Source organism: Chiloscyllium punctatum, chromosome 8, assembly GCF_047496795.1.
Source record: "Chiloscyllium punctatum isolate Juve2018m chromosome 8, sChiPun1.3, whole genome shotgun sequence".
In the NCBI taxonomy this organism is placed as follows: Eukaryota; Metazoa; Chordata; class Chondrichthyes; order Orectolobiformes; family Hemiscylliidae; genus Chiloscyllium; species Chiloscyllium punctatum.
In genome coordinates this window covers 40,707,973-40,734,785 of record NC_092746.1, presented here as the reverse complement: position 1 = coordinate 40,734,785, position 26,813 = coordinate 40,707,973, and the positions used below count along the sequence as shown (strand labels likewise).

At 39.2% G+C, this 26,813-nt stretch overlaps 1 protein-coding gene across 3 annotated transcripts in view; it reads left to right on the top strand.

Annotated features, from left to right (window-relative positions):
- phf14 (PHD finger protein 14) overlaps positions 1-26,586 on the top strand; it is a 229,117-nt gene extending 202,531 nt beyond the window's left edge. Inside the window, exons 18-20 of one of the 3 annotated variants that reach the window (XR_011961314.1) lie at positions 14,255-14,306; positions 25,681-25,895; positions 26,320-26,586. Coding sequence is in view for 2 of the 3 variants with exons in the window: in XM_072575405.1 (XP_072431506.1) it covers positions 26,320-26,406 (87 nt within the window). In the remaining variant the exon portion in view is untranslated. The remainder of the gene's footprint in view (positions 1-14,254; positions 14,307-25,680; positions 25,896-26,319) is intronic. The other 2 variants (XM_072575406.1, XM_072575405.1) reach the window with 2 other exon arrangements.
- The last annotated feature ends 227 nt before the right edge of the window (positions 26,587-26,813 follow it).

Below are 26,813 nucleotides of genomic sequence, written 5' to 3'. Positions count from 1 at the left end.
TGCAAAGGACCACGCAAACAGACCCAATGAGTCAATGTGGAAAACAAATAGGATTTGAGGTCAAACATCCAAATGCGTAGATCAATGGGTAACGAGAATTGAAAGTACTAATTGAATAGTGCTGTGTTGAAACTGTTTTTGTGTGATCAAGCCGAAGATCTGTCTTCAAAGAAGTTGCCCTCCATCTCTGAAAAAACATCATCATTGATAGTAAGGGAGCATTCACTGTTGGTAAACATAGAAACTGCACGTAAAAATAACCTTCAAAAAAGTTTCAATAGCAGTCAATCAATCATTACAAAACAATCCAAGTTCTTTGGGCTATTTAATCTACTTAATAGATACAACAATAAACTTAGAAGCATTTTTCACTTCTCTGTCTTTTTTTAAGCCTTGCCATGGGCAGGGAATGGAAATGAAAAATGCTGGCTCTATTATTATCATCATCTATTGAACTGAATGACTTTTGTGGTTTAATTAGTCAGCAGAGTATCACGATCTCATTTTAACATAATTTTGAAAAGTTCAGTCTGAACAAACACCAATGACATTTTGCTGAAGCATTTTGGAAAACTTTGCTGGTGTACTTCCCAGAAAAACATCTTTTAGCTGCTAATACTGTCAGTGGACAAGTAGCCTCAATAATCTTTTTTTTTATTTTTTAATGAAATAAACAGCAATGCATTAATTGCCAGCTTGTACAAATGAATAGAAGAATAAACAATCACTTAGCTCATCCACACTGAAGCAAACAAATCCAATCTACATCAGTCTGCACTTTCTTATTCTGTCTGGTTCAGTGCAGTTTAACAATACAGAAGCCATTTTGTGCTGCTCCTTCAGCCATTTTGTCCTACCTCCCAGCTGCTGACATCCTCATTCCCCCCTTTGACCACACTGCGATCATTAAAAGGGAAGGCTAATCCAAACGAATGCCTTCAATGCGTACCAGCTATCAACATCCTCTAAAGCGGCACCACCATCTTCACAGCTCACGTGGTCACGTTTATCAACGCCATCAACACATGCAGGTGAGCCATCAGATTGCAAAGGGTGCATCTTCTGGGTTGAATCTATATCTGGGGTAATCTATATCACTAAGGGAGCTCATAAGTTTAGCAATTAAACACTTAACAACAGCAATACTGACAAACAGACAGAGGAGAATGATTCTGATACACATAGCTAAATTGATAAACCAATTGTACCAAGAGCCCAATCCCCAGTTTCCCCAATTGGTCTGTTCAATCATTCTGTCAAGGAACACCTGGATCTCGTCTTACATCCTAGTAATATTTCCAGTGCGATTGGGAATGCCCATAATACATTTATCATGGACAATTCTACAGAATCCGCCTTCCTGGGCTAGTATATAGTTTAAGGCGTACTGATTCTGCATAGAGTAAAGACACAGATCTAATAATCCCAATTTAATCTGTTCCAGAGCCTCTTTGGTCTTATTTCCTAGAACAGTCAGGCCGCAGATGAGGTAATTGCGATTCTTTTGACTTATTACTCCTGCTAATCCTCCCAAACTCAGGATTCCCCAGTCTATTGAGTGTCCTGTATTGTCTCCCAATCCCTTGGGATCCTTCCAATTGGAACAAAAGTCTGAGACTGACTGCTGCGTCCTCTTCAGATGAAGGTTCCATTGACTTCTTCACTGGCCGGGACAAGGTACTGTTTTGGGAACAAGTGTTCCGATAGCAACCTTATGGGGAACATCTTTGCCATCAAGAACGAGGAAATTGGTAGCTTTATCTTGGCTGAAGAAATAATAGAGGAGAAAGTGAGGACTGCAGATGCTGGAGATCAGAGCTGAAAATGTGTTGCGGGAAAAGCGCGGCAGGTCAGGCAGCATCCAAGGAGCAGGGGAATTGATACATGAGCCGAAACGAAGAAATAATAACTTGGTTTGGTATATATGAGGGAAGGTTTGTTAAAATAGGTTACTGAAATGTTACAGTAGTAGACCTGCTCCAATCTACAGGAGTAAAGGGCCGACATTTTGCAAGAGGTGTCATTTGAACACCATAGGAAGTGGGCGAAGTGCCTGTTGACTGCTTGCACTGTATGGTGGTCAATGGTCCTCAGAATTCTGTTCTTATTAGGCTCTCCCTTAGCTCTATTGCACAAGGTCTTGGCGACAGTATCAGATTCTGAAAAGAGAAAAGACCTATAAATGCGCAAGGGAAGGGTTCCATTCCGGGTCCATACATGGAGATGGGTATAGTTACTTATGCCACAAAAAGCCTGTTGTCCCCCAGCCAGTGGAATGCAAGTTGTTTGTATGCATGGGCAGGAGATATAAGATCCCTTTGTCTTACACGAGTGGGCGAGACAAGTCTCAAATAGGCAGGAGATGTTATGTGGAACATGAACAATTGCACACCCATAGCCAGTTCCATTAAAGCAATTCTGAAACGACCCTGCAGTAGAGTTAAAAGATGTCAGCACACAGGTGGCAGGAGGGCTAATTCTGTATTGGAAAATGATATTTCTCTTCAGAGGGTCTGCAGTAGGGAGCTAGATGAATAGATTGGGATTGGGGACTGGGGGCAGCACAAGTAAGTCATCTACCAATAAGTCCACATCCTCAGCTGGAGTGAATGGAGTGGTATGAGTTTTCTACTTGGAATTTCAGTTTTCGGTGGGGTTCCTAGGCTAGTCTGTATGTCAGTGTTCCAGGTAGTGAGACTGTGGGTCTGAGGAGTACCCCTGGTTTGTGTACTTTAGGCAATCCTTGGAAGCAGAGTGTGTTGGATCCATCCGGTTTCATTTTTTGGAAGTCTGTCTTGTTTAATTGTTCTGATTTCTGAAGCGTTTTTAGTGTGGATGTGATATGGTTTTCTAGATGTGGGGTCAGGTCTATCGTCACCTGTTGGTAGGTGTCAGTATCTGCAAGCCGTGAGTTCACTTTTTCAATATACTCCGTTCTGTTTCGAATGATGGTCATGCGTCAGTTGTCTACAGGTAGGATTACAATGTTTTTTGTCTTTTTTGAGTCTAGGGCTTTCCTTTCCTGTGTGTTGACTGTGTTCTCTTCCTTTATCCTGCTTGGTGTTGGTGCAACTGTCTGTCTAATGGTCTACTGGGTTTCTACTGTGAGTCTGTTGTCGTTCAGTGTTGATTCTAATGCTGTTGGAAGTCCTTTTTGTCCGCCTCTCTGTGGTTGTGGTTTACCTTCTTACCAGGATGGCTTTTTCTGTATCTCTTAGTGGTCGGTCTGTGTTTTTTTTTTATCCAAACCTCTATGTTGTCTGTATTGTTCTTTGTTGTGAGTTTATCCTGTTTTTCCTGTAGGGTTAGTTTTTTTCATTTTCTGTGTTTGCTACTTTTTGATGCTTATGGCTCATTCTAGTGTGTCTGTCCATTCGTCATCTTTCATGTTAGTATATAAAGTTTGTTGGTACAAAACTTCTCGATTGCAATTATAGAGGCAGTTGAGGGCATTGTTAATCATTTCTTCCAATGTTCTGCTATTCTGTTCTGCTATTCTTTTGGCTAGTGGGGTGTTGAGCGGTGGTTTGTATTTAAGACGTTTTGGTTGTACCTGATTTCTGAGGTATTCGTGCAGGAGGTACAGTTGTTCGTGGTTGGCGACCAGTCAGATGGCTTTGGTTTCCCATCGTCAGGCTAATTTTATTGTATTGCACCCATACATTTGCAATTTTTGAGAAGATTTATAGCTCAGGTTGACGTTCAGGTTGTACGTTTGCTCGCTGCGCTGGAAGGTTTGTTTTCAGATGTTTCATCACCATGTTAGGTAACATCATCAGTGAGCCTCCAGTGAACTGCTGGTGTTATATCCCGCTTTCTATTTATGTGTCTTGGTTTCTTAAGATGGGTGATATCATTTCTGGTTCTTTTTCTGAGGATGGTAGATGGGGTCCAAATCGATGTGTTTATTGTTGGAGTTCTCGTTAGATATGATATAATTCTTGAAGGAAATCATATTGGGAATGAATACTTTATGTTCATTATACTGACCTGTACAGCAGCCAATATCTGCTTCCCAGTGTGTACCTTAAGATATTTAATATTGTTAATGGCAACAGTAGTAATTATTTTTCTCAAATAGGTTAATTAATCTACATATGTTGAAAAGTCTGGGAGAACATTTGCCTTTGCAGCTATTATTGTGGACTTCATTAATAGGCTAAGCTTTGTTTCTTTATTGCAGTCATGTTTTCACAGTTTGGCATGAGAAATAAACCTCTTACAAATAAACACTATCCATTTTATTTTCACTGCAGGCCAAGGGGAGTTGGTTTTGTTCTTAGACAGAGCCTTATAACCTATTTATCGGGCTTAAATTTGGAATCTAGTTGCACTTTGGTTTATAGGTAGCTTATTACTAATTTGTGCTGTGCATAATCAATAATAGTATTTCTCTTCAAACTGATGAATAGGAACTTACGAAAAGTTAGTTTGATAAAGTCAAAGCAGTCTTGTATGGGTAAATACAATTTTCTATCCATTTGATTTTTTTTAAAAGTGTCAAAAATTACTATCGCCAAACAAAGTGTTAATTTGCTTTTGATTTTAATCATTGAAAATTGCAGAAAAGGCATTTACATTGATCTGGAGAATTTGCTTCCAAGCTGCATTAAAGTATTAAACTCTGCATTGTGATTTTAAAGGCAGTACCACTTCTTTGTTTTAATAATTAGACCTTAAAGGCTACTGTTGTTCTTTCAAACTTTTAACCAAGAAGAAGGAGCAGCAATAGTACTGCTTGAAGCAATCAAGTCATCTCACAATGGATAGAAATACCAGTGGCTTGCAACGTGCATTCAAGCTTATTGACCACTGACTTGAGGTCAAAGTGTTTGTGTTGCAATGGTAAAATGATGGTGGTTGATGAGTTTGTGGTATTCCAAGGAGATAAAAATACATAAGGTCTAAAGGGAAATCTCTTGTGCTGCTTTTTGTGCATTTATGTTAGGTTACTAGAATTTGTCAAGCTACATGTGAAAGATAGGTTATCAGCTTTTAAACTGAGGATGCAGGGGTGAGAAGTGGCAATAGGATATATAGGATAAAACACATGATCTGAGAACTAGTCATTTGAGATCTTTGGGGCTGAAATGATGTGACCAAGTGAACATGAACATATTTTAAGTAGTAAGTCAATATAGAGGGAAAGGTTGAGGAAAACAGGAATGTCAACAAAGACCATGTAGGGTGTAATAGTGACTTTAATTGAAAGCTTAACTCGCTGAGATTAGGAATCATGTGGGTGCAGAGGCTAAAGCAGGATAGAAGGAGTTTTTCACTGAGTAGTTAGAGAATTTGGTAGACAGCTAATGAGTAGAACCTCAGGAAAAGGAAAAGTAGAGAAATGAGAACATGGTCAAGGTTAAGAGCCAATCTGCTGTCACTGCATTTTGAGCTGGTATGTGGTGAGGATGTGTTACAGACTTATTGTTTTTTTTCACTTTGTCTATGCCAGTAGACTTCCTGTGGCATTATTCATGTTGAACTATATGATCTGCTGATTTTGCTTTTTATGTTGTACAATTTATGTTATAAGACACAAATATTAGCTGTAGTTTGTTTAAGTTACAATTTATGCTTTCGGTTATCACAGGCTACAAACATGATTAACAGCTTGCAACAGACAGAGTTAACAAATCCCACAATTTATGGATCAACTCAACATTCTGTAGTCTTGAATGGGAATGAGCAACTAAATAACTAACAAGAAGACTAGTGGGCGGCACGGTGGCACAGTGGTTAGCACTGCTGCCTCACAGCGCCTGAGATCCGGGTTCAATTCCCGCCTCAGGCGAGTGACTGTGTGGAGTTTGCACGTTCTCCCTGTGTCTGCGTGGGTTTCCTCCGGGTGCTCCGGTTTCCTCCCACAGTCCAAAGATGTGCAGGCCAGGTGAATTGGCCATGCTAAATTGCCCATAGTGTTAGGTAAGGGGTAAATGTAGATGTAGGGGTATGGGTGGGTTACGCTTCGGCGGGGCGGTGTGGACTTGTTGGGCCGAAGGGCCTGTTTCCACACTGTAAGTAATCTAGTAATCTAATCTAAAAGAGTATGCTCCATGGGCATACCCATCCTCAATGATGGTAAATCCCATTCTAAATGTAGAAGACAAGATTTTGACATTTACAATCATGTTCTCTGAAAATGCGAGCAGATGATGTGTATGAATCATTTTGGACTCCTGCATGCAGTTACTACCATTACAAAGTGTACTCTTCAGCTAATTTTATTCACTGTACATAATATTGAGAAATACCTTACTGTAATGAGCATTGCAAAGGTTATGGGTTCTGATCTATTCTGGCCATAGTGCGGAAGATTAGTGTTGTAGAAATAGTTGTGCCCCTTGTCAAATTGTTTGAATACAATTACAACAGGGGCATCCACTCACCAGTGTGGAAATATTTCCTTGGTGTATCCTGTCCACAAAAAGCAGAGCATTCCATCCTCTTACTACCCTATTCAGTCTATTCTCAATCATGAGCAAAGTAATGGATGGTATTGTCAACAGTGCTATCAAATGGCACTTCCACAGCAATAGCTGTCTGGTCTTCAGTTTGCATTTCACCAGATTCATTTAGCCCTAGACCTCATTATGATCTGAATTATGATCTAACGAGCTGAATTCCAGATGTACAGTCTCTGATTGCCCATGAGATCAAAGAGTCCCACTAAAATTGAAGTCACGAGGAATTGAGAGGAAAACTCTCCACCCGCTCTAGCCAAACTGAACACTAAAAATGATTGTTACATTTTTTGGAGGTTGGTCGCCTGAGCATAGTACACTGCTGCAGGTGTTCCTTAGGTCAGTATTCTAGTCCAAGCCAACTTCAACCATATTGCCAATAACCATGTTTCAACAGTACAGCCAGAAGTGGGGATGTTCACTCATTGCCCGTCTTCAATACCCTTTCTAAATTCATAGATAAGCAGTCTCTAGCTTCATACAACAAATCCCAGGCAACATTCAAGCTTGGATTAATAAATTGCCAAGAATTACTGATGTCACCTAAGTAGCAGCTAATGACCACTTTAAACAAGAGGAGATCTAACCATCTTCCCTTGACATCCAATGGCACTGCAATTACTGAATTTCCTAATGTAAAAATCCCAATAGATATCATTGAACTGAACCTTACTTAGGCAAGCCAGTTTGGCCAATCATACAGGTCAAACGCTGGAAATTCTGTGACAACTAACTTGTCTCCTGACTTCCCAAAACCTGTTCACTACCTAAAAAGCAGAAGGCAAGAGGATAATAGAGCACCATTCACTTGGGGTGGATAGGTAGCACTCAGATAACAATTAAAAAGCTTAACATCGTCTAAGAAAAGGCAGACAGCTAAATTGGCATCCCACCCAATACATTAAACATTACTTTTGTGTGCATCTGGCACAAAATTGTAGCAAGGCATACCATCTACAAGGTGCAGTGGAGAAGTCTCCATTGACAGCATCTTGCAAACCAGAGAAAAGAACAGCGATACTAGGTGCATGGGAACACCACCACCTACAAATTCCTCTTCAAATTGCACAGCATCATAATTTGAAAATAGTTCTTTGTTCCTTATCTGCTGCTTGGTGGAAAGACATGAGTGGAAGTGAGGAGAGACATTAGCGAAAGATACAAGTTCTATTTGGGACAAGGGAGTTCCTAAGAGTAATATCCTTGGCCAACATATTTAGTTACTTCATCAGTAACTTCCCATTTGTCATATGGTCAAAAGAAAGAATGTTTGCTGATGATTGCACAGTCAGTATATATATTGATAAAACTTGGGCAATATTCAGACTTAGGCTGATTAATAGCAAATAATATTTATGGCATACAAGTGCCAAGCAATGCACATCTTCAACAAGAGAAAAAAACATCTTGACATTCAATGGCATTGCCCTCACTGAATTCTCCCATTGTCAATATCCTAGAGATTACCGTAGACGTGATGTAAGACCAGATCAGAGAATGAAAATTTTGAAGTGAGTCACTCACTTTCTTGACTCCCAAGGCATGTCCACAACCTACAAGGCTCAAGTCAGGTGTGATCGAATACTCTCCACTAGTCTCAATAAGCTAAACTCTAACAACAGTTAATTAAGCTTTTTCAATCACGCTTTGGAACTATATCAATATTTCTTCACCAATACTGGATCAAGATCCTGGATTGTTTCCAAATGGAATTTTGAAAATATCTACATAGTGTCGATTTCAGTGATGCAAGGGGGTAGCTCACTATCACCTTCTCAAGTGTAATTATGGATGGGCAACAAACACTGTCCTTTTCAGTGATGCCCAATTAAATGAAAGAGTAAAGGAAAAATTTTTGGCTGTTAGGTTAAGCAAAGGTAGAGAAACAGAGGCAGCTGACTAGATGGTCTAAGTCTTAGCAACAAAAATGCCATGAACTTTTCACGCTTTACGGTTAGAGGTGAGTGGAAAGTGATTTTTGAAAAAGGGGAGTTGTGATGAGAAACTGATGTTATCTTTTGCAGATTGGATCATCTTTGAATAGTAGGCAGTTTTACTGGTGGAGAATATAGTCCAGTAATGCATTGTAGTCAGATATTGGTGATGCAAGTTGTTTGTGAATATACTCAAGTCTTCATCCCTTAAACTTAAAAGAGCAGAGATTATGTGTATTCCCAGGAATGATTAGGGTTGGAAAGGGTAACAGTTCTAATAGAGGCAAGGATACCAAAGCTGGTGGAGAGGGTATGACTGTGCAAATTGTTGAGATGCTGTAATTTAAAGGTGGAAAGTTATAATTGAGAATTTCAGACAGCTGTAAAATGCCTCTTGGAAGAGGGTTTTGATGTTAGATAAATTTCTTGACAGATGAACATAGTCAAACCTACCATACCGCACATCAATTGCAGACGCAGTCAAGAAATATCCCATGGGTTTCTGAGCAGCAAGCAATAATAACACTTTGGTCACCAAATCTTTATTGGCATTTTGTGTTCTAAACAAGGATTTCAGTCTCTCACTTTTGAAGATATAGCCTCAAAATTTCCTCAACAACAAGGCCTACTCAGGCTGGAAGCCTTCCTGTCATGCCGTTGACTTGAACTTTAACTTTTAAAACATACAAATAAGCACAGGCAATGACCATAGTCTTTGGCTAAGGTGGACCTCATCTCTGAATCTGCTACTGATGCTTAAATTTAACTTTGTTAATTCCATAGATGTTTTGACGAGGATAGGTAGAAATGTAAAATAATGAAAAATGTAAGCCTTTCTTTTCTCTTGTCCCCAGCAGTTTACTTTTTAAATATGATATAGTCGGGCATGTAACTACATTTAAAATTGGGCCTCAGCTCAGATGGATATACAAAATGGAGCAGAGCACATTCAGCCTCCAAGCCTGCTCCACTGCTCAATAAGATTATGATTGATCTATTGGTGTTTAAAATTTCACGTTCCCATCTAATACTGATAACCCTTGTCTAATGCAAATTATCCACTTCTGTCAAATTATCCACTTCACCCCGCTAAACTCCTCGTAAGACAACCTGCTCATTCCGGGTATCAATCTTATAAAGCTCCTTCTAATTGCTCGAATACATTTATACTCTTCTTTATATGAGGAGACCAAAACTGCACATACTGTTCAAAATATCTGCTGTTAACGTCCTGGAGCCACAACCTTAATTGTTTAAGTAACACGTTAAGTAGAGAGCGACACACCAATATTTGCTGAAGAGGTAAAGCTAGGTGGCATTGTAGATAATGTAGACTGGTATATAAAGTTAAAGAGTCAGAATGATAGCTCAAGTGAGTGGGCAAAGATGTGACCAGATTATATTTCAATGCAGGTGGACATGAGATCATCTATTTTGGAAGGATCCAGGTATTGTTCAAATGGTGAAAAACTGCAAAGTGTGGTAGTATAGTGGTCAAGCGCAAAAAATCAGAAGACAAGAATGTTAGGACTATAATACAAAGGAGTGGATAGTCAACTGCAAGTATAGAAAGTCCTGATGAGTCTTATTTGAGGTGCTGTATACTGTTGTGAGCATCACAACACACAACTTGACCTGGTAGTAGTATAGTGCCAATTCAGCAGAACAGTACCATGGCTGTAAGGGTTAAATTGTAACAAGCTATTACGTAAACTTGACTTGTATGCCTTGTAGTATTGTAGGTTCTGGGATGATCAGCTTTATTATTTTAGGAGTTTGTAAAAGAATTGCTTTTTTAATGGAATTAAATAATTTAGAGGCAAGATCAGCCATTCTCTCTTTGAATGAGAGAACATACTCAATGGGCTGAATGGCCTTCTCTGAAATCTAAACAAATAGCAATTGAAGAGGTCTTATCATTATCAAGTTACTCTGAGAGTATACTATACATAAATTGGAGGTTGCGTTTATGAGATTGACTACAGTCCAAAATGTATTTCTTTGAATATTAAGAGCTTTGGAGCTAAGTACATCTTATCAATACCTTCTGTGAAGAATGGTGAACAAACAGAAGCAAGGAGATATTTATGCAAAATAATCCACTTGAACCTCAATCCTGCTACTTCATGGTTCAATGCTTAGAATTATAGTATGGTTTCAACGTCTTAAAATTCTAACTGAAATTTTATTGTGTATTAGATTAGATTACTTACAGTGTGGAAACAGGCCCTTCCTCCCAATAAGTCCACACCGACTCTCCGAAGAGCAAACCACCCAGACCCATTCCCCTACACCTAACGCTACGGGCAATTTAGTATGGCCAATTTACCTAACCTGCAGATTTTTGGACTGTGGGAGGAAACCGGAGCACCCAGAGGAAGCCCACGCAGACACTGGGAGAATGTGCAAACTCCACACAGACAGTTGCCTGAGGCAAGAATTGAACCTGGGTCTCTGGCATTGTGCTACCATGCCACCCATATATGTTATTCAAATACTTGTCATTTCTACCACCTTCAGATAGAACCAAAGCATCAGGAAATCAAATATACGTGCCACTATTATTTTAATGAAGTATAATTATACATAATTTTGCATATTTCATACCATATGCAAAAGTATTGATGTCATAAAATGGTATAATCAGAATCTCATTACATATTTTATATTTAACTGAATAGATAAAAAAGACCAGACCTATGTATCCCATGGCAGTTCCCAGAAAAATGAAAGTTACCCCATGCCTTGCCAGGTCCTGCTTGCTCTGTGAAACAAACCACAGTTACCTTTACTCTAGGGCTGCTTCCATTGTGGTTGATTTTTGATGCTGCTGGTGTTGAAGAATGCCGTGCTCTGTCAGTAACTACCATCTATTGATACAAAATATTCTGCTTTAAAGGGGCCAAAGCAACAAATGCAAATAATGAATTGCTTGAACAATATAAAATTGAGACATGGCTTTGAGATTCGGTGAAGGTGAGCTTGCTGTGACTTTCTAACCTGAGTGTGGGAGCACTAAACTCTCAGAGCTATGGCCTTTGTTAAACAACTGGCTTGAAAAGTCTTTGGTGCAGTGATGTCTCACTGCTACACTATCAGTGTAAATTTTATAATGTCTTTGGAGTTGGACTGAAATCTACAACCCTCTAACCCAGGGCTCGAAGGATATAGCATAAACATCTCAGATGAAGGACCTAATCTTTTCTCCGTGGAAAATTCTTGTCCAGTCTTAGTTCTGCATCTGTGCTTTTTTCACTCAGCTGTACAATTCAAAGATACTCAGTGCAGAATCTGAAATAGAAACTTAATTTCTGTCTGAATGGTGCTGTTCATCAGGTGAACTTAAATATAATTAGAATGATGTTTATCTGAATGCACTATTTTGATTGGTCTTCAAGGTAAGGTGTTTGTTTGATCAGCAGTGCCTGGCCAGAGGACCAGAGCAGGTGATGTTTCATGACTGTCAATGGTTGATAGTAGTCAGAGTGGACCTTTGGGGTTTTTGTTCAAAATAAAAACAGGAGAAGATAAGTGAAACCCAGTAACCTTTGTTGCCTTGCTACCAGCTCAAAGTTACTTTGGCTGAAGACATTGTTTCTGTGGAGGGATGAGATGGAATTGATGGAAGGGACAAGGATGGCATGTGTAAAATGGGAAGGGTTGTTGAGACACGTTGGTGACATCCGAGGGATAGATAAGATATTGGACTTGGTTAATTATGACAAAAATGGGACATATTTATCAGCAAAAGGCAACAGGTCTTTATTATTGAGGAGCTTCAGACTGCACTTGAGACTGATGTATCAAGTGGTCTTGATCACCAAGGCCAGTGGACTAAGGAGTGGTAGATGAAGTTTAATTTGGATAAATGAGAGGCATTGCATTTTGGTGAAACAAACAAGGGCAGGCTTCATACAGTTAATTGTAGGGTCCTGGGTAGACTTGGGAATTCAGTTACATAATTCTTGGAAAGTTGCATCACAGGTAAGTCCTGCCCTCATTTGTCTTTCCGAAATGCAGCACTTCACATTTATCTAAATTAAATTAGAATTTGTCCCAGTCCAAAATAAGCACTGAACTATCCTAGTCCCATTTTTCAGCCCTTAACCCATAGTCTTGTATACCTTGTACACTTCTAAGTACTTCTTAAATGTCATAACATCAAGGTTTTCTGCCCCTACCACTGTTACACGCAATGAGTTCCAGCTTCTGAACACCCTCTGATGAGCAAATCTTTCCTCTCATCCCTTCTAAACTTCCTTATCTTAAATCCATGGCCCCTGGTCATTGATCCATCCACCAAGAAGAAAAGTTCCTTCTTGTCTAATCTATTAATGCCATTCATAATTTTATATATCTCAGTCAAGCCCCCACTTCGTCTGCTGTACTCCAAAGAAAACACCCCAGTTTCTCCAATCTCTCTTCATAACGAAAACTCTCCAGCCCTGGTAAATCTCCTGCACTCTCTCCAGTGCAATCAATTGCACACAGTACTGTAGCTATGGTCTAACTAATATTTTATTGTTAAGTTAAAGAAAAAGAAGTGCTTCTGACAGGTGTCAGCCAGCAAATACAATTGAGAACCAAGCTGAATACAGAACATTCAAAAAGAGGTGTAAAGCAAATCCACGCAAAATGAGATTCTGAAGGAAAGAATGACAACTAACATAAAGGAAAATCCAAAAGGCTTCATTAAGCACATCAATAGTGGTATTGGTTAAGCTCTTAGAACTTCAAGTTGATAAGGTGTGATAATACTATGGTTTTAAGAGGTGTGTTTTGCCCTTTATTTTTGAGGAGAGGTTATGAGCTGTCTAGTGCGAGCCAATAAAGTAACCAGCTTGTGAGGCCTTGGGTTTTTTGAAAGTTGGAACAATAGAGCATAAATAGGTGGAATCAGGCTGCGGGGTTGTGAAGCTCATTGCCGAGGCTTCTGTCTGTCTGTCTATCTGTCTATCTATCTATTTATCTATCTGTCTGTCTGTTTACGTGCCTGCCTGTCTATCTATGTCTATCTATCTTACACCTGAAAGCTTGGGTTCTCTTTCTGCTACTAATATTTGATGTGAGACAACCTGTTTTAATGATTTTGCCTTTGCTCAGGGTGTGTTTATGGGAAGTTACTGTATTGGAACAGTTGCTGTTTAGTAGTTAAATAATCTATTATTCTGTTAAGTTTATACCAATTCTTCAATCTTTTGTTTGTATTACTGGGGTCTGTTTTGCTTAAAGCCGAGTAGTGTGACCAATCAAATTACATCTGGAACCCTGTACTTTATACTTTATTCTAAATAAGACAAAAGTTAGGGTCGAGTCTATCTACTTCCTGGGGATTTGGTTTGGTCCAAAGCAACAATATCGGGACCAGATAAGCTGCATCCAAAGATATTGAAGGAAGTGATAGGAACTGCAGAGGCACTGGGGATTAATCTTTCAATCTTCTGTGAAGTTAGGCATGGTGCCGAAGGATTAATGAATTTAAAATGTTATGCCTTAATTCAAAAAGGGTTTTTCCTGCCCTCCCACTGCACCACTTGCACTGCGATTGATGTAAATTTAGAGCTACATTGTTGAGCACCAATCTTAAGTAGCTGAGAGAGACTTAACAGCAGCTAGAAAACGTTTCAATATTTGTCTAGGCTTTGCCTCAATTCTGGCTGAAAATGGGTAAGTTCTCTAACTCTGAGTTTTTTCAGACACGGTGAGTTCATTTTCTGGGCACAGTGCCACACATTTGAGCAAAAGATTTCAATCTTGGGTTTGGAAGGGGTTGTCAATAGTTCTACCATGTGCTACTCTGTTTTGGTTCTGCCAAGGCCATTCATTTACTGACTGCAGTAACCTTTGTCTAAACAGGCCAAATAAATACTGTGGCTACAAGACCAAGTCAGAGGCTAGGAATTCAGAGGTATGTAACTCACCACCTAACTCCCCATAGTTCGTCATCTACAAGGCACAAGTCATGAATGTGATGGAATGTTTTCCACTTGCCTGAATGAGTGCAGATCTAAGTAATTTTTAGAAGCTTGACATCATCCAGTACCATGAAATCCCCAAATTCACCTCATTCTTCCCCTTAAAAGTTCACTCTCCCAGCAACACACAGTGTACCACCTATAAGACACTGCAGCAACTCAACAAAGCTCATTTGACAGCACCTCCTATGCCCATAATCGTGACCACCTAAAAGGACTACGGCAGCAGATGCATGGGAGCATATCGCAATCAAGTTCCCTTTCAAGCTGCACACCATCCTGACTCGGAGCTATATCACCATTTCTTCACCGTCAATCATTTAAAATCTGGAATTTTCTTCCTCCCTGTACCAGGTATATCCCTAGCATGCAGGGATTGTAGAGGTTCAACATGTATGCTCGCCACCACCTCAAGTACAGTTAGGGATAGGAAATAAATGCTGACCTAGCCAGCAATAAGATGTGCATCCCAAGAACTAACTTAAAAATTACTTTACAAGAAGTGTACAAGTTTGTGCATGTGGATTTTGGCAAGGGTGTGTGGTATTGTCAGTCTGCCACTGACCATCCTATGTTTAAGTCACCTGTGAACTTATTGCACCCAGTCTCTCACTGGCTAGGGAAGAGGGTAAACAAAATTAAAATGGGTAGTTTGAGGTAGGCCATAAATTTTGGAACAGAAGTAGGCCATTATACCCTGTCATTCAGTGAGATTGTGGCTGATTTTCTCATCTTCAATTCCACTTTAAGGCCGTTTTCTTCATAATCCTTGATTCCCTTGCTGATTAATAATCTGTCTCTTTCAGCCTTGAATGTACTTAATGACCAAGCATCAACACCCCTCTGCGGTAAATAATTTCACAGATTCACTGTCCTCCTCGTGTCCTAACTGGACATCCCTTACTCTGTGATTATGTCCTTATCCTAGACTCTCCAGCAAGGGAAAGCAACTTGTCAGCAATTACCCTGTCAAGTCCCTTAAAGAGTCTTACATGTTTCAATAACATCCTTCTCCGCTCTAATGAATAGAGGCCTAACCTATTCAGTCACTCCTTGTCAGACAGTCTCTCCATGACTGGGATCGACCTCATGAACCTTCTCTGAACTACCTGCAATGACAGTGTTTCTTCTTAGGTAAAGGAACCAAAATGGTCAGACCCAGGGATGTACAGAGGATCGGAGGGACTTTGGTGTGCATGTCCATCAGGCCTTTAAGATTTCTGGACAGATGGATATAGAAGGCATTTGGGATATTTGCCTTTATTAACTGAAGCATAGATATTAAATGCAGGGAGGTTATGCTGGAACTTTATGAAAGGTTGGTTAAACCACAACAAGAGTACTGTGTGCAGTTCTAGAATCCAATTCTGGATGTGATTACATTAGAGAGAGTGCAGAGGAGATTTCCTTGAGTTCTTAGTTGTGAAGAGATATTGGATAGACTGCATTGTTTGGAGCAGCGGGAACTGAGATTGAAATGATTGAGATATAATTATAAGTGGCATGGATGAGGTAGACAGGAAGGAAGTTTTCTCTTGGTGGGATCAATGATGAGAGGACTTAGATTTAAAGTAAGGGACAGGTGGTTTAAAGAGGATTTAAGTAAATGTATTTTTACCCAGAGGGAACCTGGAACTCACTTTCTGTAAGGGTGGTATTGGCAAAAACCGTAATGATATTTAAGAAGTATTCAGATTTGCACTTGTGTTGCCAAGGTCAATAAGAATCTGGGCCATGTGCTGGAAAATGGAATTAGAATAGATAAGTACTTGTTTTTGATCAGTGGAGAGTCAATGGGCCAAAGAGCCATTTCTGTCTGTAGATTTCTGACTCTACAACTCAATTACCCTTTCATCCTTGCCTACCATTTTAATAAGTCACATGCATTTGAATACTTAGTTCCCAGCTTTGGTATCCTTGTAACTGTGCCTTCTAATTGTGATAAGATCTTGCCCATTAACTTCTCTTTGTCCATTACATCATTTAACCAGCATTAATTTTGCCATTTTATCATTCTTTTACCCCGCTTTGCACCACATTTGGTGCTGAAAACATTTTTTTTCATCACTAGTGATATTTGTAAAGTGAAAAATGTTACCCTTTCCCAATTCTGCTACTTCAGAAAGCCCTCATGGTCAAACTTTGAACGTTATCATATCAATTTTTCAAACAATCTCCTGATTGACTGGAAAGTTATACAAAGACAATAGTTTTTTTGTGGATTCATTGTATTGGTAATCATCAGAATTTTAAAAATATCTATTAATAATCTTCTTCAACGCTAAGAATCATTAATTGCACAAATGGAAAAAAATCCCAGATTCAAAAGTTTTCTTATTTTTAAATATTAGTGGGACATGAGTGTGGAAGGCCATGTTGTTGTCGATCCCAATTGTGCTGAAGAAGATGGAGGTTAGCCATTTTCTTGAAAGACTGCAATCTGTGTGATGTAGGTGCTGTAAGATAGAGGTCCAGGATTTTGACCTAGCAGCAATGAAGGAACATCGAATTATTTCCAATTTGGGATAGTTTGCTAATTGGAAAGGAACTTAAATGATATCGAAATATTCATAATGCAATTCTCCATAGCAATAGGCAATGAGGGTTTGGAAGGTTATGTTGAAAGCTCCATGGTGAGTTACTGGGGTGCATCATATTAATAGTACACATTGCAGTCAGTGCATTAGTGTTGGAGGGAATGATTGTTTCTGGAGCTAATAGGTTGTTTTATCCAGACTGTTGTTAAACTCTTTGTGTTGTTCAGCCTGTTATGTAGAGACGACTCCATACCACTCCTAACTTAGCCATCTTATAGTTGGAGAGACTAGAGATTTAGAGGTGACCTCTGGCCGGCTATTCAAGCCACAGTATTTATCTGGCTGGTCCAATTACGTTCTGATTACAAGTATCTTCCCAGATGTTAATGGTAGCAAATTGACACTGATTTTCAAGGATAGGAGGTCGTTGCCAAGCTTTTTGTGTGGCACATGCTACTTTCTAGTCTAGGTTCAAATGTTGTCCACATCTTGCTACAATTTTGTTACCTTGAGTGAGCACTGCACAGTCATCTGCAGAAATCCCTGGTTCTGATCTTGTGATGTTGGGAAGGTTATTGATTAAGCAGCTGAAGATGATTGGACCTACGATATTACTCTGCAAAACGTTAAGAGGCTCTTATGGTACAATGGCAGTGTTCTTACCTCTGGAACAAGAGTCCCAGGTTAAAGTCCCATCAGCTCCAGAGGTATGTAATAATATCTCTGATCAGGTCATGTCTACCCTGCAGAACTCTTTCAGCAATGTCCTGGATCTGAGATGATTGGCCCAAAATAATCTTAACCATTGACATGCTACATATTATGTCAACCATTGGACAGTTCTCTTCTGATTCCTGTTGACTTAAATTTTGCTGAGGCTTCTTGATGCAATACTCAGTTAAAATTAAGAGTCAACATTTAAACAAGTAGTAATTAATTTTAAAAGAAAGTGTAGTGGGACTGGCAGCAGCAATTGGACCAGTTGAACAGATTCTTGCTGGAAAATAAAGGGTCTCTTTAGTGGATAGAGGGCTGATAGGGAGGGCAGACAGACAAAAGACATCTTAGCCCAACTGGTCATTCCATGTACACAGTGTATTGAAGTTATTTCCCTTCTTTGCTTGATGCCAGTAGAATAAATAATCCCTGCTTCATAATCTTTGGGTCTTCCATATGTTTAGATCTCATGTTACATTTCTGTTACATACAAGTCATGGTGCTGAGATCAAAAGGCAACTGCCTGAGCTGGAGAGGATCATGGAAGAATTGAAAATGGCAATGCCCATGAGAGGGCTGAAGCTTCTTCAGGATATTTAGAAACTCAGGTATGAGCAGAGGGAATCTGAGCTTTAAATCACCAAGGTAAAAGCTAACCATGTGAATTCCCTCGATGCTATTGAGGAAGGAAACTGTACTCCAAGTTGAATATTGTTCCTGTTTTGAGTACAAAATTGGACAAAATCGGGAAATATCCAGAAATATGTCATGATTTAGCAGTTAAAGATTGGATTGAGGATGCTTATGGCATCTAGGGACCTTAATATGAGTGAACAGATAGTGTTCATGATGGAACAGCTGTGTGGCAAGCCCCTCAGCAAATATAGGCTTAGGTGCAAATGTTCAAATAAGTTCGCAGAGGATCTTTGAGGTACTGACCAGGGATTTGAGGACATTGGTAGCATGACACAGTTGCAGTAGAGGTTTTATCCAAACAAGTGAGCTGAAAGGCATGATCTAATTCCTGTGTACTTGGGCCTGTTGAAGTTGTTTGATTGTGTTATACCCCTAGGTCCCTCCTTCTGGTCAACTTGAGACAGGATACTAAAAGGCTGCCTAGCAAAGACATTGAGGGCTCGCAATGTCTGCATAGAGTTGAGGCTTAATAATAACAAATCTCGATAACGTTTCTTTGGAGTGCGTGAATTATGGTACTCCTCAGACCAGGAAAGAGGCCACCATTAGGGAAGTGATGACTGTCAGCATAGGTATCACTCTAGATATCAAGGTAGAGGGTAAGGCAGAGTAGATAAGAACATAAGTCTCTTTGGATCAAGAGTGGAGAACTCAGTTCCTCCTCTAGTCTGCTCCATCATTCATTGATTCATAGCTGATCTCATCTCCACCTCAACTCCATTTTCCTGCCCAGTCCCCATAACCCTAGCTAAAAATCTATCTCTTCAAAGTTCCCTCATGCCCTAGTATCCATCACACTCTGGGGTAATGTATTTCCAGATTCATGACCCTTTGAGAGAAGTAATTCTTCCCCAATTCATTTTTAAATCTGCCACTCCTTATCCTAAAACTATCACTTCTCATTCTAAATCCAACAAGAGGAAACTTCTTATCAATGTCTACTTTGTCAGTCCCCTTCAGGATCTTGTATGCTTCAATTATAACCCCACTCATTCTTCTAAACTGCTCAATCTCTCTTCTTAAGACAAACCCCTCATCTTTGGAAGTCTCCTCTGAACTGCCTTCAGTGCAACTACATCCCTTCTCAAGCAAGGTGACATAAACTGTATACAGTAGTCCAAGTGCAGTCTCACTAATGACTTGTACAGTTTCAGCAACACTCCCTTACATTTATACTCTATTCCTTTAACAATAAATGCCAAAATTCCATTTGCTTTCCCTGTTATCTGCTGTACCTTCATTCTATTTTTCTGTGGACAAAATCAGACGTCACATGATACCAGGTTATAATTCAAAAGGTTTATTTGAAATCACAAGCTTTCGGAGCACCAGAGGAAATGAAGAAGCAGTGCTCTGAAAGCTTGTGATTTAAAATAAACCTGTTAAATTATGGCCTGGTATCGTGTAGCTTCTGACTTTGTCCACCCAATCCAACAACAGCACCTCCACATTATAGTTTTCTGTGATTCATGTGTGAGACTCCCAGATCCCTCCACACCTAAGCACTGAAGTTTCTCTCCATTTATATAATCAGTCGAGTTTTTTCTTCCAACAAAAATGGATAACCTCATATTCCATCACCTAACCTATCCATATCCACTTGTAAATCTCTTGTTTCTTTATTGCAACTTACTGCCCCACCTATTTTAGTGTCATCTGCAAATTTGGCTATCGTGCCTTCTATTCTTGTATCCAAGTCATTAATATAGATTGTAAGTAGTTGGGGCCTAAGGCTCGAACCTTTTGATAGCCCAATAGTTATTTCTTGCCAACTAGAAAAAGACCCATTTAGCCCAAATCTCTGCTTTCTGTTGGCTAGCTCTTGTCCTTGTTTGTTTCCACTTCTCAAGGAACACCCAGTGATTAAGCAAATTCTAAAAAAAATCCATTCACCGAGAATTCCGATACCACAAGTTTCACTAAACATCAGTGGCTTTGGGTTAAACCTCAAGGAGTGTAAGCACTTTTAAATTGTCTAACACAAAAGAAAAGAATATACACTGACCCCCGTTGGTCGCATTTTATTATTTTTCTCAGACTTAGTAATTAGTAAATTTTGTCTTGTTTTCACTGAACAGCACTTTGTAATTGGCACCTTAACTTTGAATGGGTAAAGGCTTTTAATCAAAGTAAGCTAAAACTACCTGCTAAATATACCTCCTAAATAGAATTTAAGGTCTTGTGGACAACTGACAGGGTTTAAAGGAGGAGAACTGACTCATTCCTCCTCGTTTGGTTGTAACACAAACTTTGTGAATTAGCCATGCTAAATTGCCCGTAGTGTTAGGTAAGGGGTAGATGCAGATGTAGATGTAGGGGTATGGGTGGGTTATGCTTCGGCGGGGCGGTGTGGACTTGTTGGGCCGAAGGGCCTGTTTCCACACTGTAAATAATCTAATCTAATCTAAAAAAAAACTTATAAATTAGTTGTAGCTTGTTGAAGTATCCCTACTATGTTATCAAGGAAAAAAGTTCACTATTATACCTTTCTTTCTTAATTGTCACAATTCTCAAAAAATGAACAGTTGATTAATTGACTGTTAGCATTATATGGAATGTTGAAGCACCTAACAAGCTCAGTGCAAAAAATAATTCTTGGCCTATTAATTCCAGCCATTGCAAAACTGAATTCAAGTATAGAAAAGGAGGTCGGAGTATCAGACAGTTGTTTCTTACAGGTGGTGTATGCATTGTTAGAACTATTTTAAAGATTATATGACCTAATTTGCCATCTTTCCTAATTATGTCTGTCTCATTTGTTTAGACATCAGCAACTTTAAACTCTAGGACAGAATTGGTGTTTTTGACCTATTTAACCCTTTGATTTATAAAAATACAGGTTGCACATATTTTATAATACATGGTTTGGAGGTTCATTAAATTAACTTCTATTACAACATTTTACTGCAAGTAGCAATAATTGGGGGTGGAAAACAAAGTGGCTGTAAAATGAGTTCCTGCCTCCTTGGCACCTTGTCAGTTCACATTTTGCCAGGTGGAATCTATAAGCTGTTAATGCTTCATTTGCACTTCTGGAGAAAATGAAGTTCTGGGCATTGTAAAATCTGTACCATTTTAATAAAATGATTTGTTTCTGGGGAGCATGGCCTAATGTGTGAGAGTTTTGCCACCAACTCCTCTTGACTGAGGGGACATAATGTTTGAAATGCAGTATATTCAGAATGCAGACTTTATGCTGACCATGTATACTACCAGATTCCCTTTTAATGTTTCTGTCCCCATGCTTCCCTCTTTCTCCTCTTCCATCTCTTTCCACTCCTTGCTTCAAAAATGAAGTCTGAAGGACAAAACTGTTTTACAGTTATCTTGGAGACTACAGACCTTTAAAGAGATTTGTTTTTGCCTTGCTGCTTCTTGAATGGAGTACTGAGTTTGGAATAAGTAAACAAACCCTCCAGAGTAAAATGGAGATTTGTAGTTAGAGGCAGTAACTATAAATTTGGACTGCAGCAGAAAATAAAATGAAAATTTTCAAGCATGATAAGCCATAATTCCCTCCTTAAAGGCATTGTGGGTCAACTTACAGCGCATGAACTGCCTGGTTGGTTGTTCAAGGAAACTTGCCACCACCTTTTGAGGGCAACTAGGGATGGGCATTAAATGCCGGCCAGCCAGTGATGCCCACATCCCACGAATGAATTTTTTAAAAAGTCTCTTGTTCTTCCGTTTATTTAAATTCAGGGGACTTCAATGCTAAAATGCTCTACTTAAAATCTCTAAAGTTCTGGAATCCTAACTTGTAATGACGGGGTGCTCAGTTGTGTTTGGCCTCACCAGATATAAATGATCAGTATTCATGCATCTGGTAGAATTTATTCAGCAAGGTTTATTAAGTACTTAATGAACAAGCAGTGACGATAACACTGATACTTCTGATTCTTCAGGGCCCGGAATTCTTTTACTGTTGCCGTTATAGGTAATGTCTGCTAATAAAAAAATCTCTGGCAAGTGATGTGCTGAAAATTTTGTCAAACATTAAGATTGACAAGTTGCTAGGCCCGGACCAGATTTGTCCTTGGCTGAATTGGGAAATGGGAAATGCGATTGCTTCGCCACTTGCAAAGACCTTTGCATCCTCGCTCTCCACTGGAGTTGTACCTGAAGATTGGAGAGAGGCAAATGTAATTCCTCTCTTCAAGAAAGCAAATAGGGAAATCCCTGGCAATTACAGACCAGTAAGTCTCACGTCTGTTGTCTGCAAGGTGTTAGAAAGGATTCTGAGGGATAGGATTTATGACCATCTGGAAGAGCATGGCTTGATTAAATGCAGTCAACATGGCTTTGTGAGGGGCAGGTCATGCCTCACAAACCTTATCGAGTTCTTTGAGGATGTGACTCGAAAAGTTGATGAGAGTCGAGCTGTGAATGTGGTGTATATGGACTTCAGCAAGGCATTTGATAAGGTTCCCCATGGTAGGCTCATTCAGAAAGTCAGGAGGAATGGGATACAGGGGAACTTAGCTGTCTGGATACAGAATTGGCTGGCCAACAGTAGACAGCGAGTGTTAGTAGAAGGAAAATATTCTGCTTGGAATCAGTGGTGAGAGGTGTTCCACAGGACTCTGTCCTTGGGCCTCTACTGTTTGTAATTTTTATTAATGACTTGGATGAGAGGATTGCAGATGACACAAAGGTTGGAGGTGTTGTTGACAGTATAGAGGGCTGTTGTTGGCTGCAGCGGGACATTGACAGGATGCAGAGATGGGCTGAGAGGTGGCAGATGAAGTTCAGCCTGGATAAATGCGAGATGATGCATTTTGGAAGGTTGAATTTGAAAGCTGAGTACAGGATTATGGATAGGATTCTTGGCAGTGTGGAGGAACAGAGGGATCTTGGTGTGCAGGTACATAGATCCCTTAAAATGGCCACCCAAGTGGACAGGGTTGTTAAGAAAGCATATAGTGTTTTGGCTTTCATTAACAGGGAGATTGAGTTTAAGAGCCGTGAGATCTTGTTGCAGCTCTATAAAACTCTGGTTAGACCGCACTTGGAATACTGCGTCCAGTTCTGGTCGCCCTATTATAGGAAAGATGTGGATGCTTTGGAGAGAGTTCGGAGGAGGTTTACCAGGAAGCTGCCTGGACAGGAGGGCTTATCTTATGAAGAGAGATTGACTGAGCTTGGACTTTTTTCATTGGAGAAAAGGAGGAGGAGAGGGGACCTAATTGAGGTATACAAGATAATGAGAGGCATAGATAGAGTCGATAGCCAGAGACTATTTCCCAGGGCAGAAATGGCTAACCCGAGGGGTCATAGTTTTAAGCTAGTTGGAGGAAAGTATAGAGGGGATGTCAGAGGCGGGTTCTTTACACAGAGAGTTGTGAGAGCATGGGATGCATTGCCAGCAGCAGTTGTGGAAGCAAGGTCATTGGGGACATTTAAGAGACTACTGGACATGCATATGGTCACAGAAATTTGAGGGTGCATACATGAGGATCAATGGTCAGCACAACATCGTGGACTGAAGGGCCTGTTCTGTGCTGTACTGTTCTATGTTCTAAGTAAATATTTCAAGGCCAATACATCTGTTCCTCAGAAACATTATGTCTACACCTGTTTCTGAAGTGATATTACTTCGAACTTTGTCTCATAAAAATTACAGAAGGCACATGGTTAAACTGTAACACAAAAGAATTTGAAACTTGTATCACTAATACTGAGGACATCTGATTGCTAATTAGGAAATGATTTTCATTAACTTTTTCCATTGGCTTAAGGTCAGGTCCGTCAGCTATTGACCCCACATCAGTAACTCAAATTATGTAGGCTAAACAATTACCAATCACTCATTCTCTAATCCCTGCGAGCTAACAGTTAATTTTGTGAATAAGTGATACGTCCTTTTAGATACAGTCAAGTTGTGCAAACAATGTTACGTCCTCATCAATAATGCCAGAAAACCCCCAGGAATAATAAGTAATTAAGAATATGTGTTTATTGCAAGATTTCAGGATATCCTTTTAAAATGCAAATGTTGATTTTCACAGTTAGTTAATTAATCAAGTCAGTTAGAAACTGAAAACCTTTTTTAAAAATATTCCTTTTTAAGGATGGGTATCATACTCAATTCAAGGTGATATGTTCAAACCTTGCACTTATGCTTTAAAGCTGTCAAAAAAATCTTGAATTGCTGCTAGCATAGTTAAAACAGGCACAATTAAAATATACAGTTGCTTAACGCATATCCTTTGACACCCTTAAGTAATTTGCATCTGTCTTGTGAGCAGCTAACCTATTTGTTAATTGTTTCACTAGCAGAAATTCAAACAAAACTGTTCAAAAAGAAAGCTAGATGATTACAATTGAACAGGCAAATCTGAAAAAAAGTAAATGTTATGGTTCCTTCATTTTGTAATTAGTCAGTTCAGGCTTCCTTTCATAGTGATATCATTAGACAGGGGCACACCACATAGATCCTAATTTTTTTCCTATCGTGGAATCTTATGATTCACCGTTAAGAGCACAGTTATGAACTGTGTAATGCCATAGGGTGTACATTTTCCTGACAATGACACAAAGTAAATGTCACACTAGTCAAGACTGTCATATGAAAATGAACCATGTTGCCATGGACGACTTCTCCCTGGAGAACAAACAACTGTCTTGCTTTTCAGTTACATTGTCAAAAACTGCATCAGATTACACAGCAACTGGTGCAAGGCTCAGCTGTTCATGTCTCATTTTTACAATGTATTGAGGTTTTCCATTCAGCTGGTCACTGAAAGCCCAATTTTCTTAGAACACCATCATTATTCATCAGTGTTGATGACGTGAGCTTCAGTCTTGTACTGAAATACAGAGGAACCTCAATTATCCGAATGAGATGGGCGGGCACTATTTTGTTCGGACATTTGATTATTCAGTTAATTGATTTCCTCTGGGCTCGGAGCTTTCTGTGAAGTCTGCTCCCTGTTCAGGAGACTAGGTAGCAGTACACTGTGCATGAGCCCATGACCCCCCTCCCCAACCCCATCTGCCCCCCCACTCCACCCGCCCAGTTCCCCCAACCCCGATACTTTAATTTCCTGTGAAGAGCTGAGCAGCAAATTCTACTGTTTGTGCATTTCTTAATATCCCCTCATATCACAATGTATTGAATTCTGAAAAAAAATCATAACCAAAGCATTTTGAAACCTGTTGAGCATTTTATAGCTGCTGTGTTCTTAGAACTGAATGCAATATGTCAGTTGAATGTGAAACCGTAGTAGCTGAAGAGCATTATGATACTACTGCTTCATTTAGACGGTTGACTTGTAATAAATGCACAGTAATTGACAGAATTATGGAAGATTGCTAGATTGCTGCTGTCTGACGTGCTCTTTTTCTCCTATTTTAGACTTGACTGAATTTCAGATAACATATGGTGCTACCAGTAATTGGAAAATTGGCAGGCTTGTCAGGAAGCTTTGGTGGATAGTGCATGAAATGCAGTACAGAGGCATAAAACATCTGTAAAATGAGATTCATAGCCACTTCAACTGATTTGAGTAACTGACTGCAGAATTGAAGAACATTTTGTCACCATAACTACTTGGTACTATTAATTTTAAGGTAGTTGATCAGACAGTTATAAATTTTATTCTCAGTTTATTAACTTGTATTTCAATTGAAGGAGTTCTAGTGCTACTTTGTAAAAGTGGACAGATGATCTTTAACTTTATTGCTGTACAAATAGGGAGAGATAAATTGCCACCAAATTTGGGGAAATGTTTCCTCATGATGTAATTATTATAGATGTACTGGAACCTATTACCTGTATTTAAAGATAAGAGTTATTTGATTGTGTGGATTTATAAGTTAAAATATCAGAACTTCAGTATAATAAATATACATTTAATCATTTTTAATATGCATTCAAATTGAAAGATTGAGTTCAACAAAAAGTGATTTAAGTTTAACAGAGAGTGGTGTTGCCATTATGTAGATTTGATACTAAAATGAGAATCTTTCATTTTAAAAAAAAATCTTTTCACAGGAAGATGAAGACGACCTTGAGGAAGATGAAGAAGGTGAAGAAGAAAATGTTGTGGAAGAAAATGAGTTCACCCCAGTAAATGAGTAGTACAAAAATAATATCTCTACGTCATGTAGGAGTAGAAATGGTAAATGCCTCATGTCGAAATCTACCTTTGAAAATTGTGCATTGCCTGCTTTGTTCTTCTACCTAGTTTTCATCAATCATCATTGTGTTAATCCTTGTCTGTGAACCTTTTAATAAATACCTCAAAAGTGCTTTTAAGAATACTGTTTTCTGTGTGTGAATATGTATAATCCCTCATTGTATACTCTAACAATCAACTTGCTTAGCATTTGTGTACCTCAATGTCAATAATTGTAGCCTTGTCTCAGATTTAAATGTTCACCAGAATGTCTAGTTGTTTGAAAATTGTTTTTTTAAAAATAATCTAGCTCTCCAAATACCATGTTGGAATTCAAATGATTATAGCATTTAAAACCTTTAGTGCAATG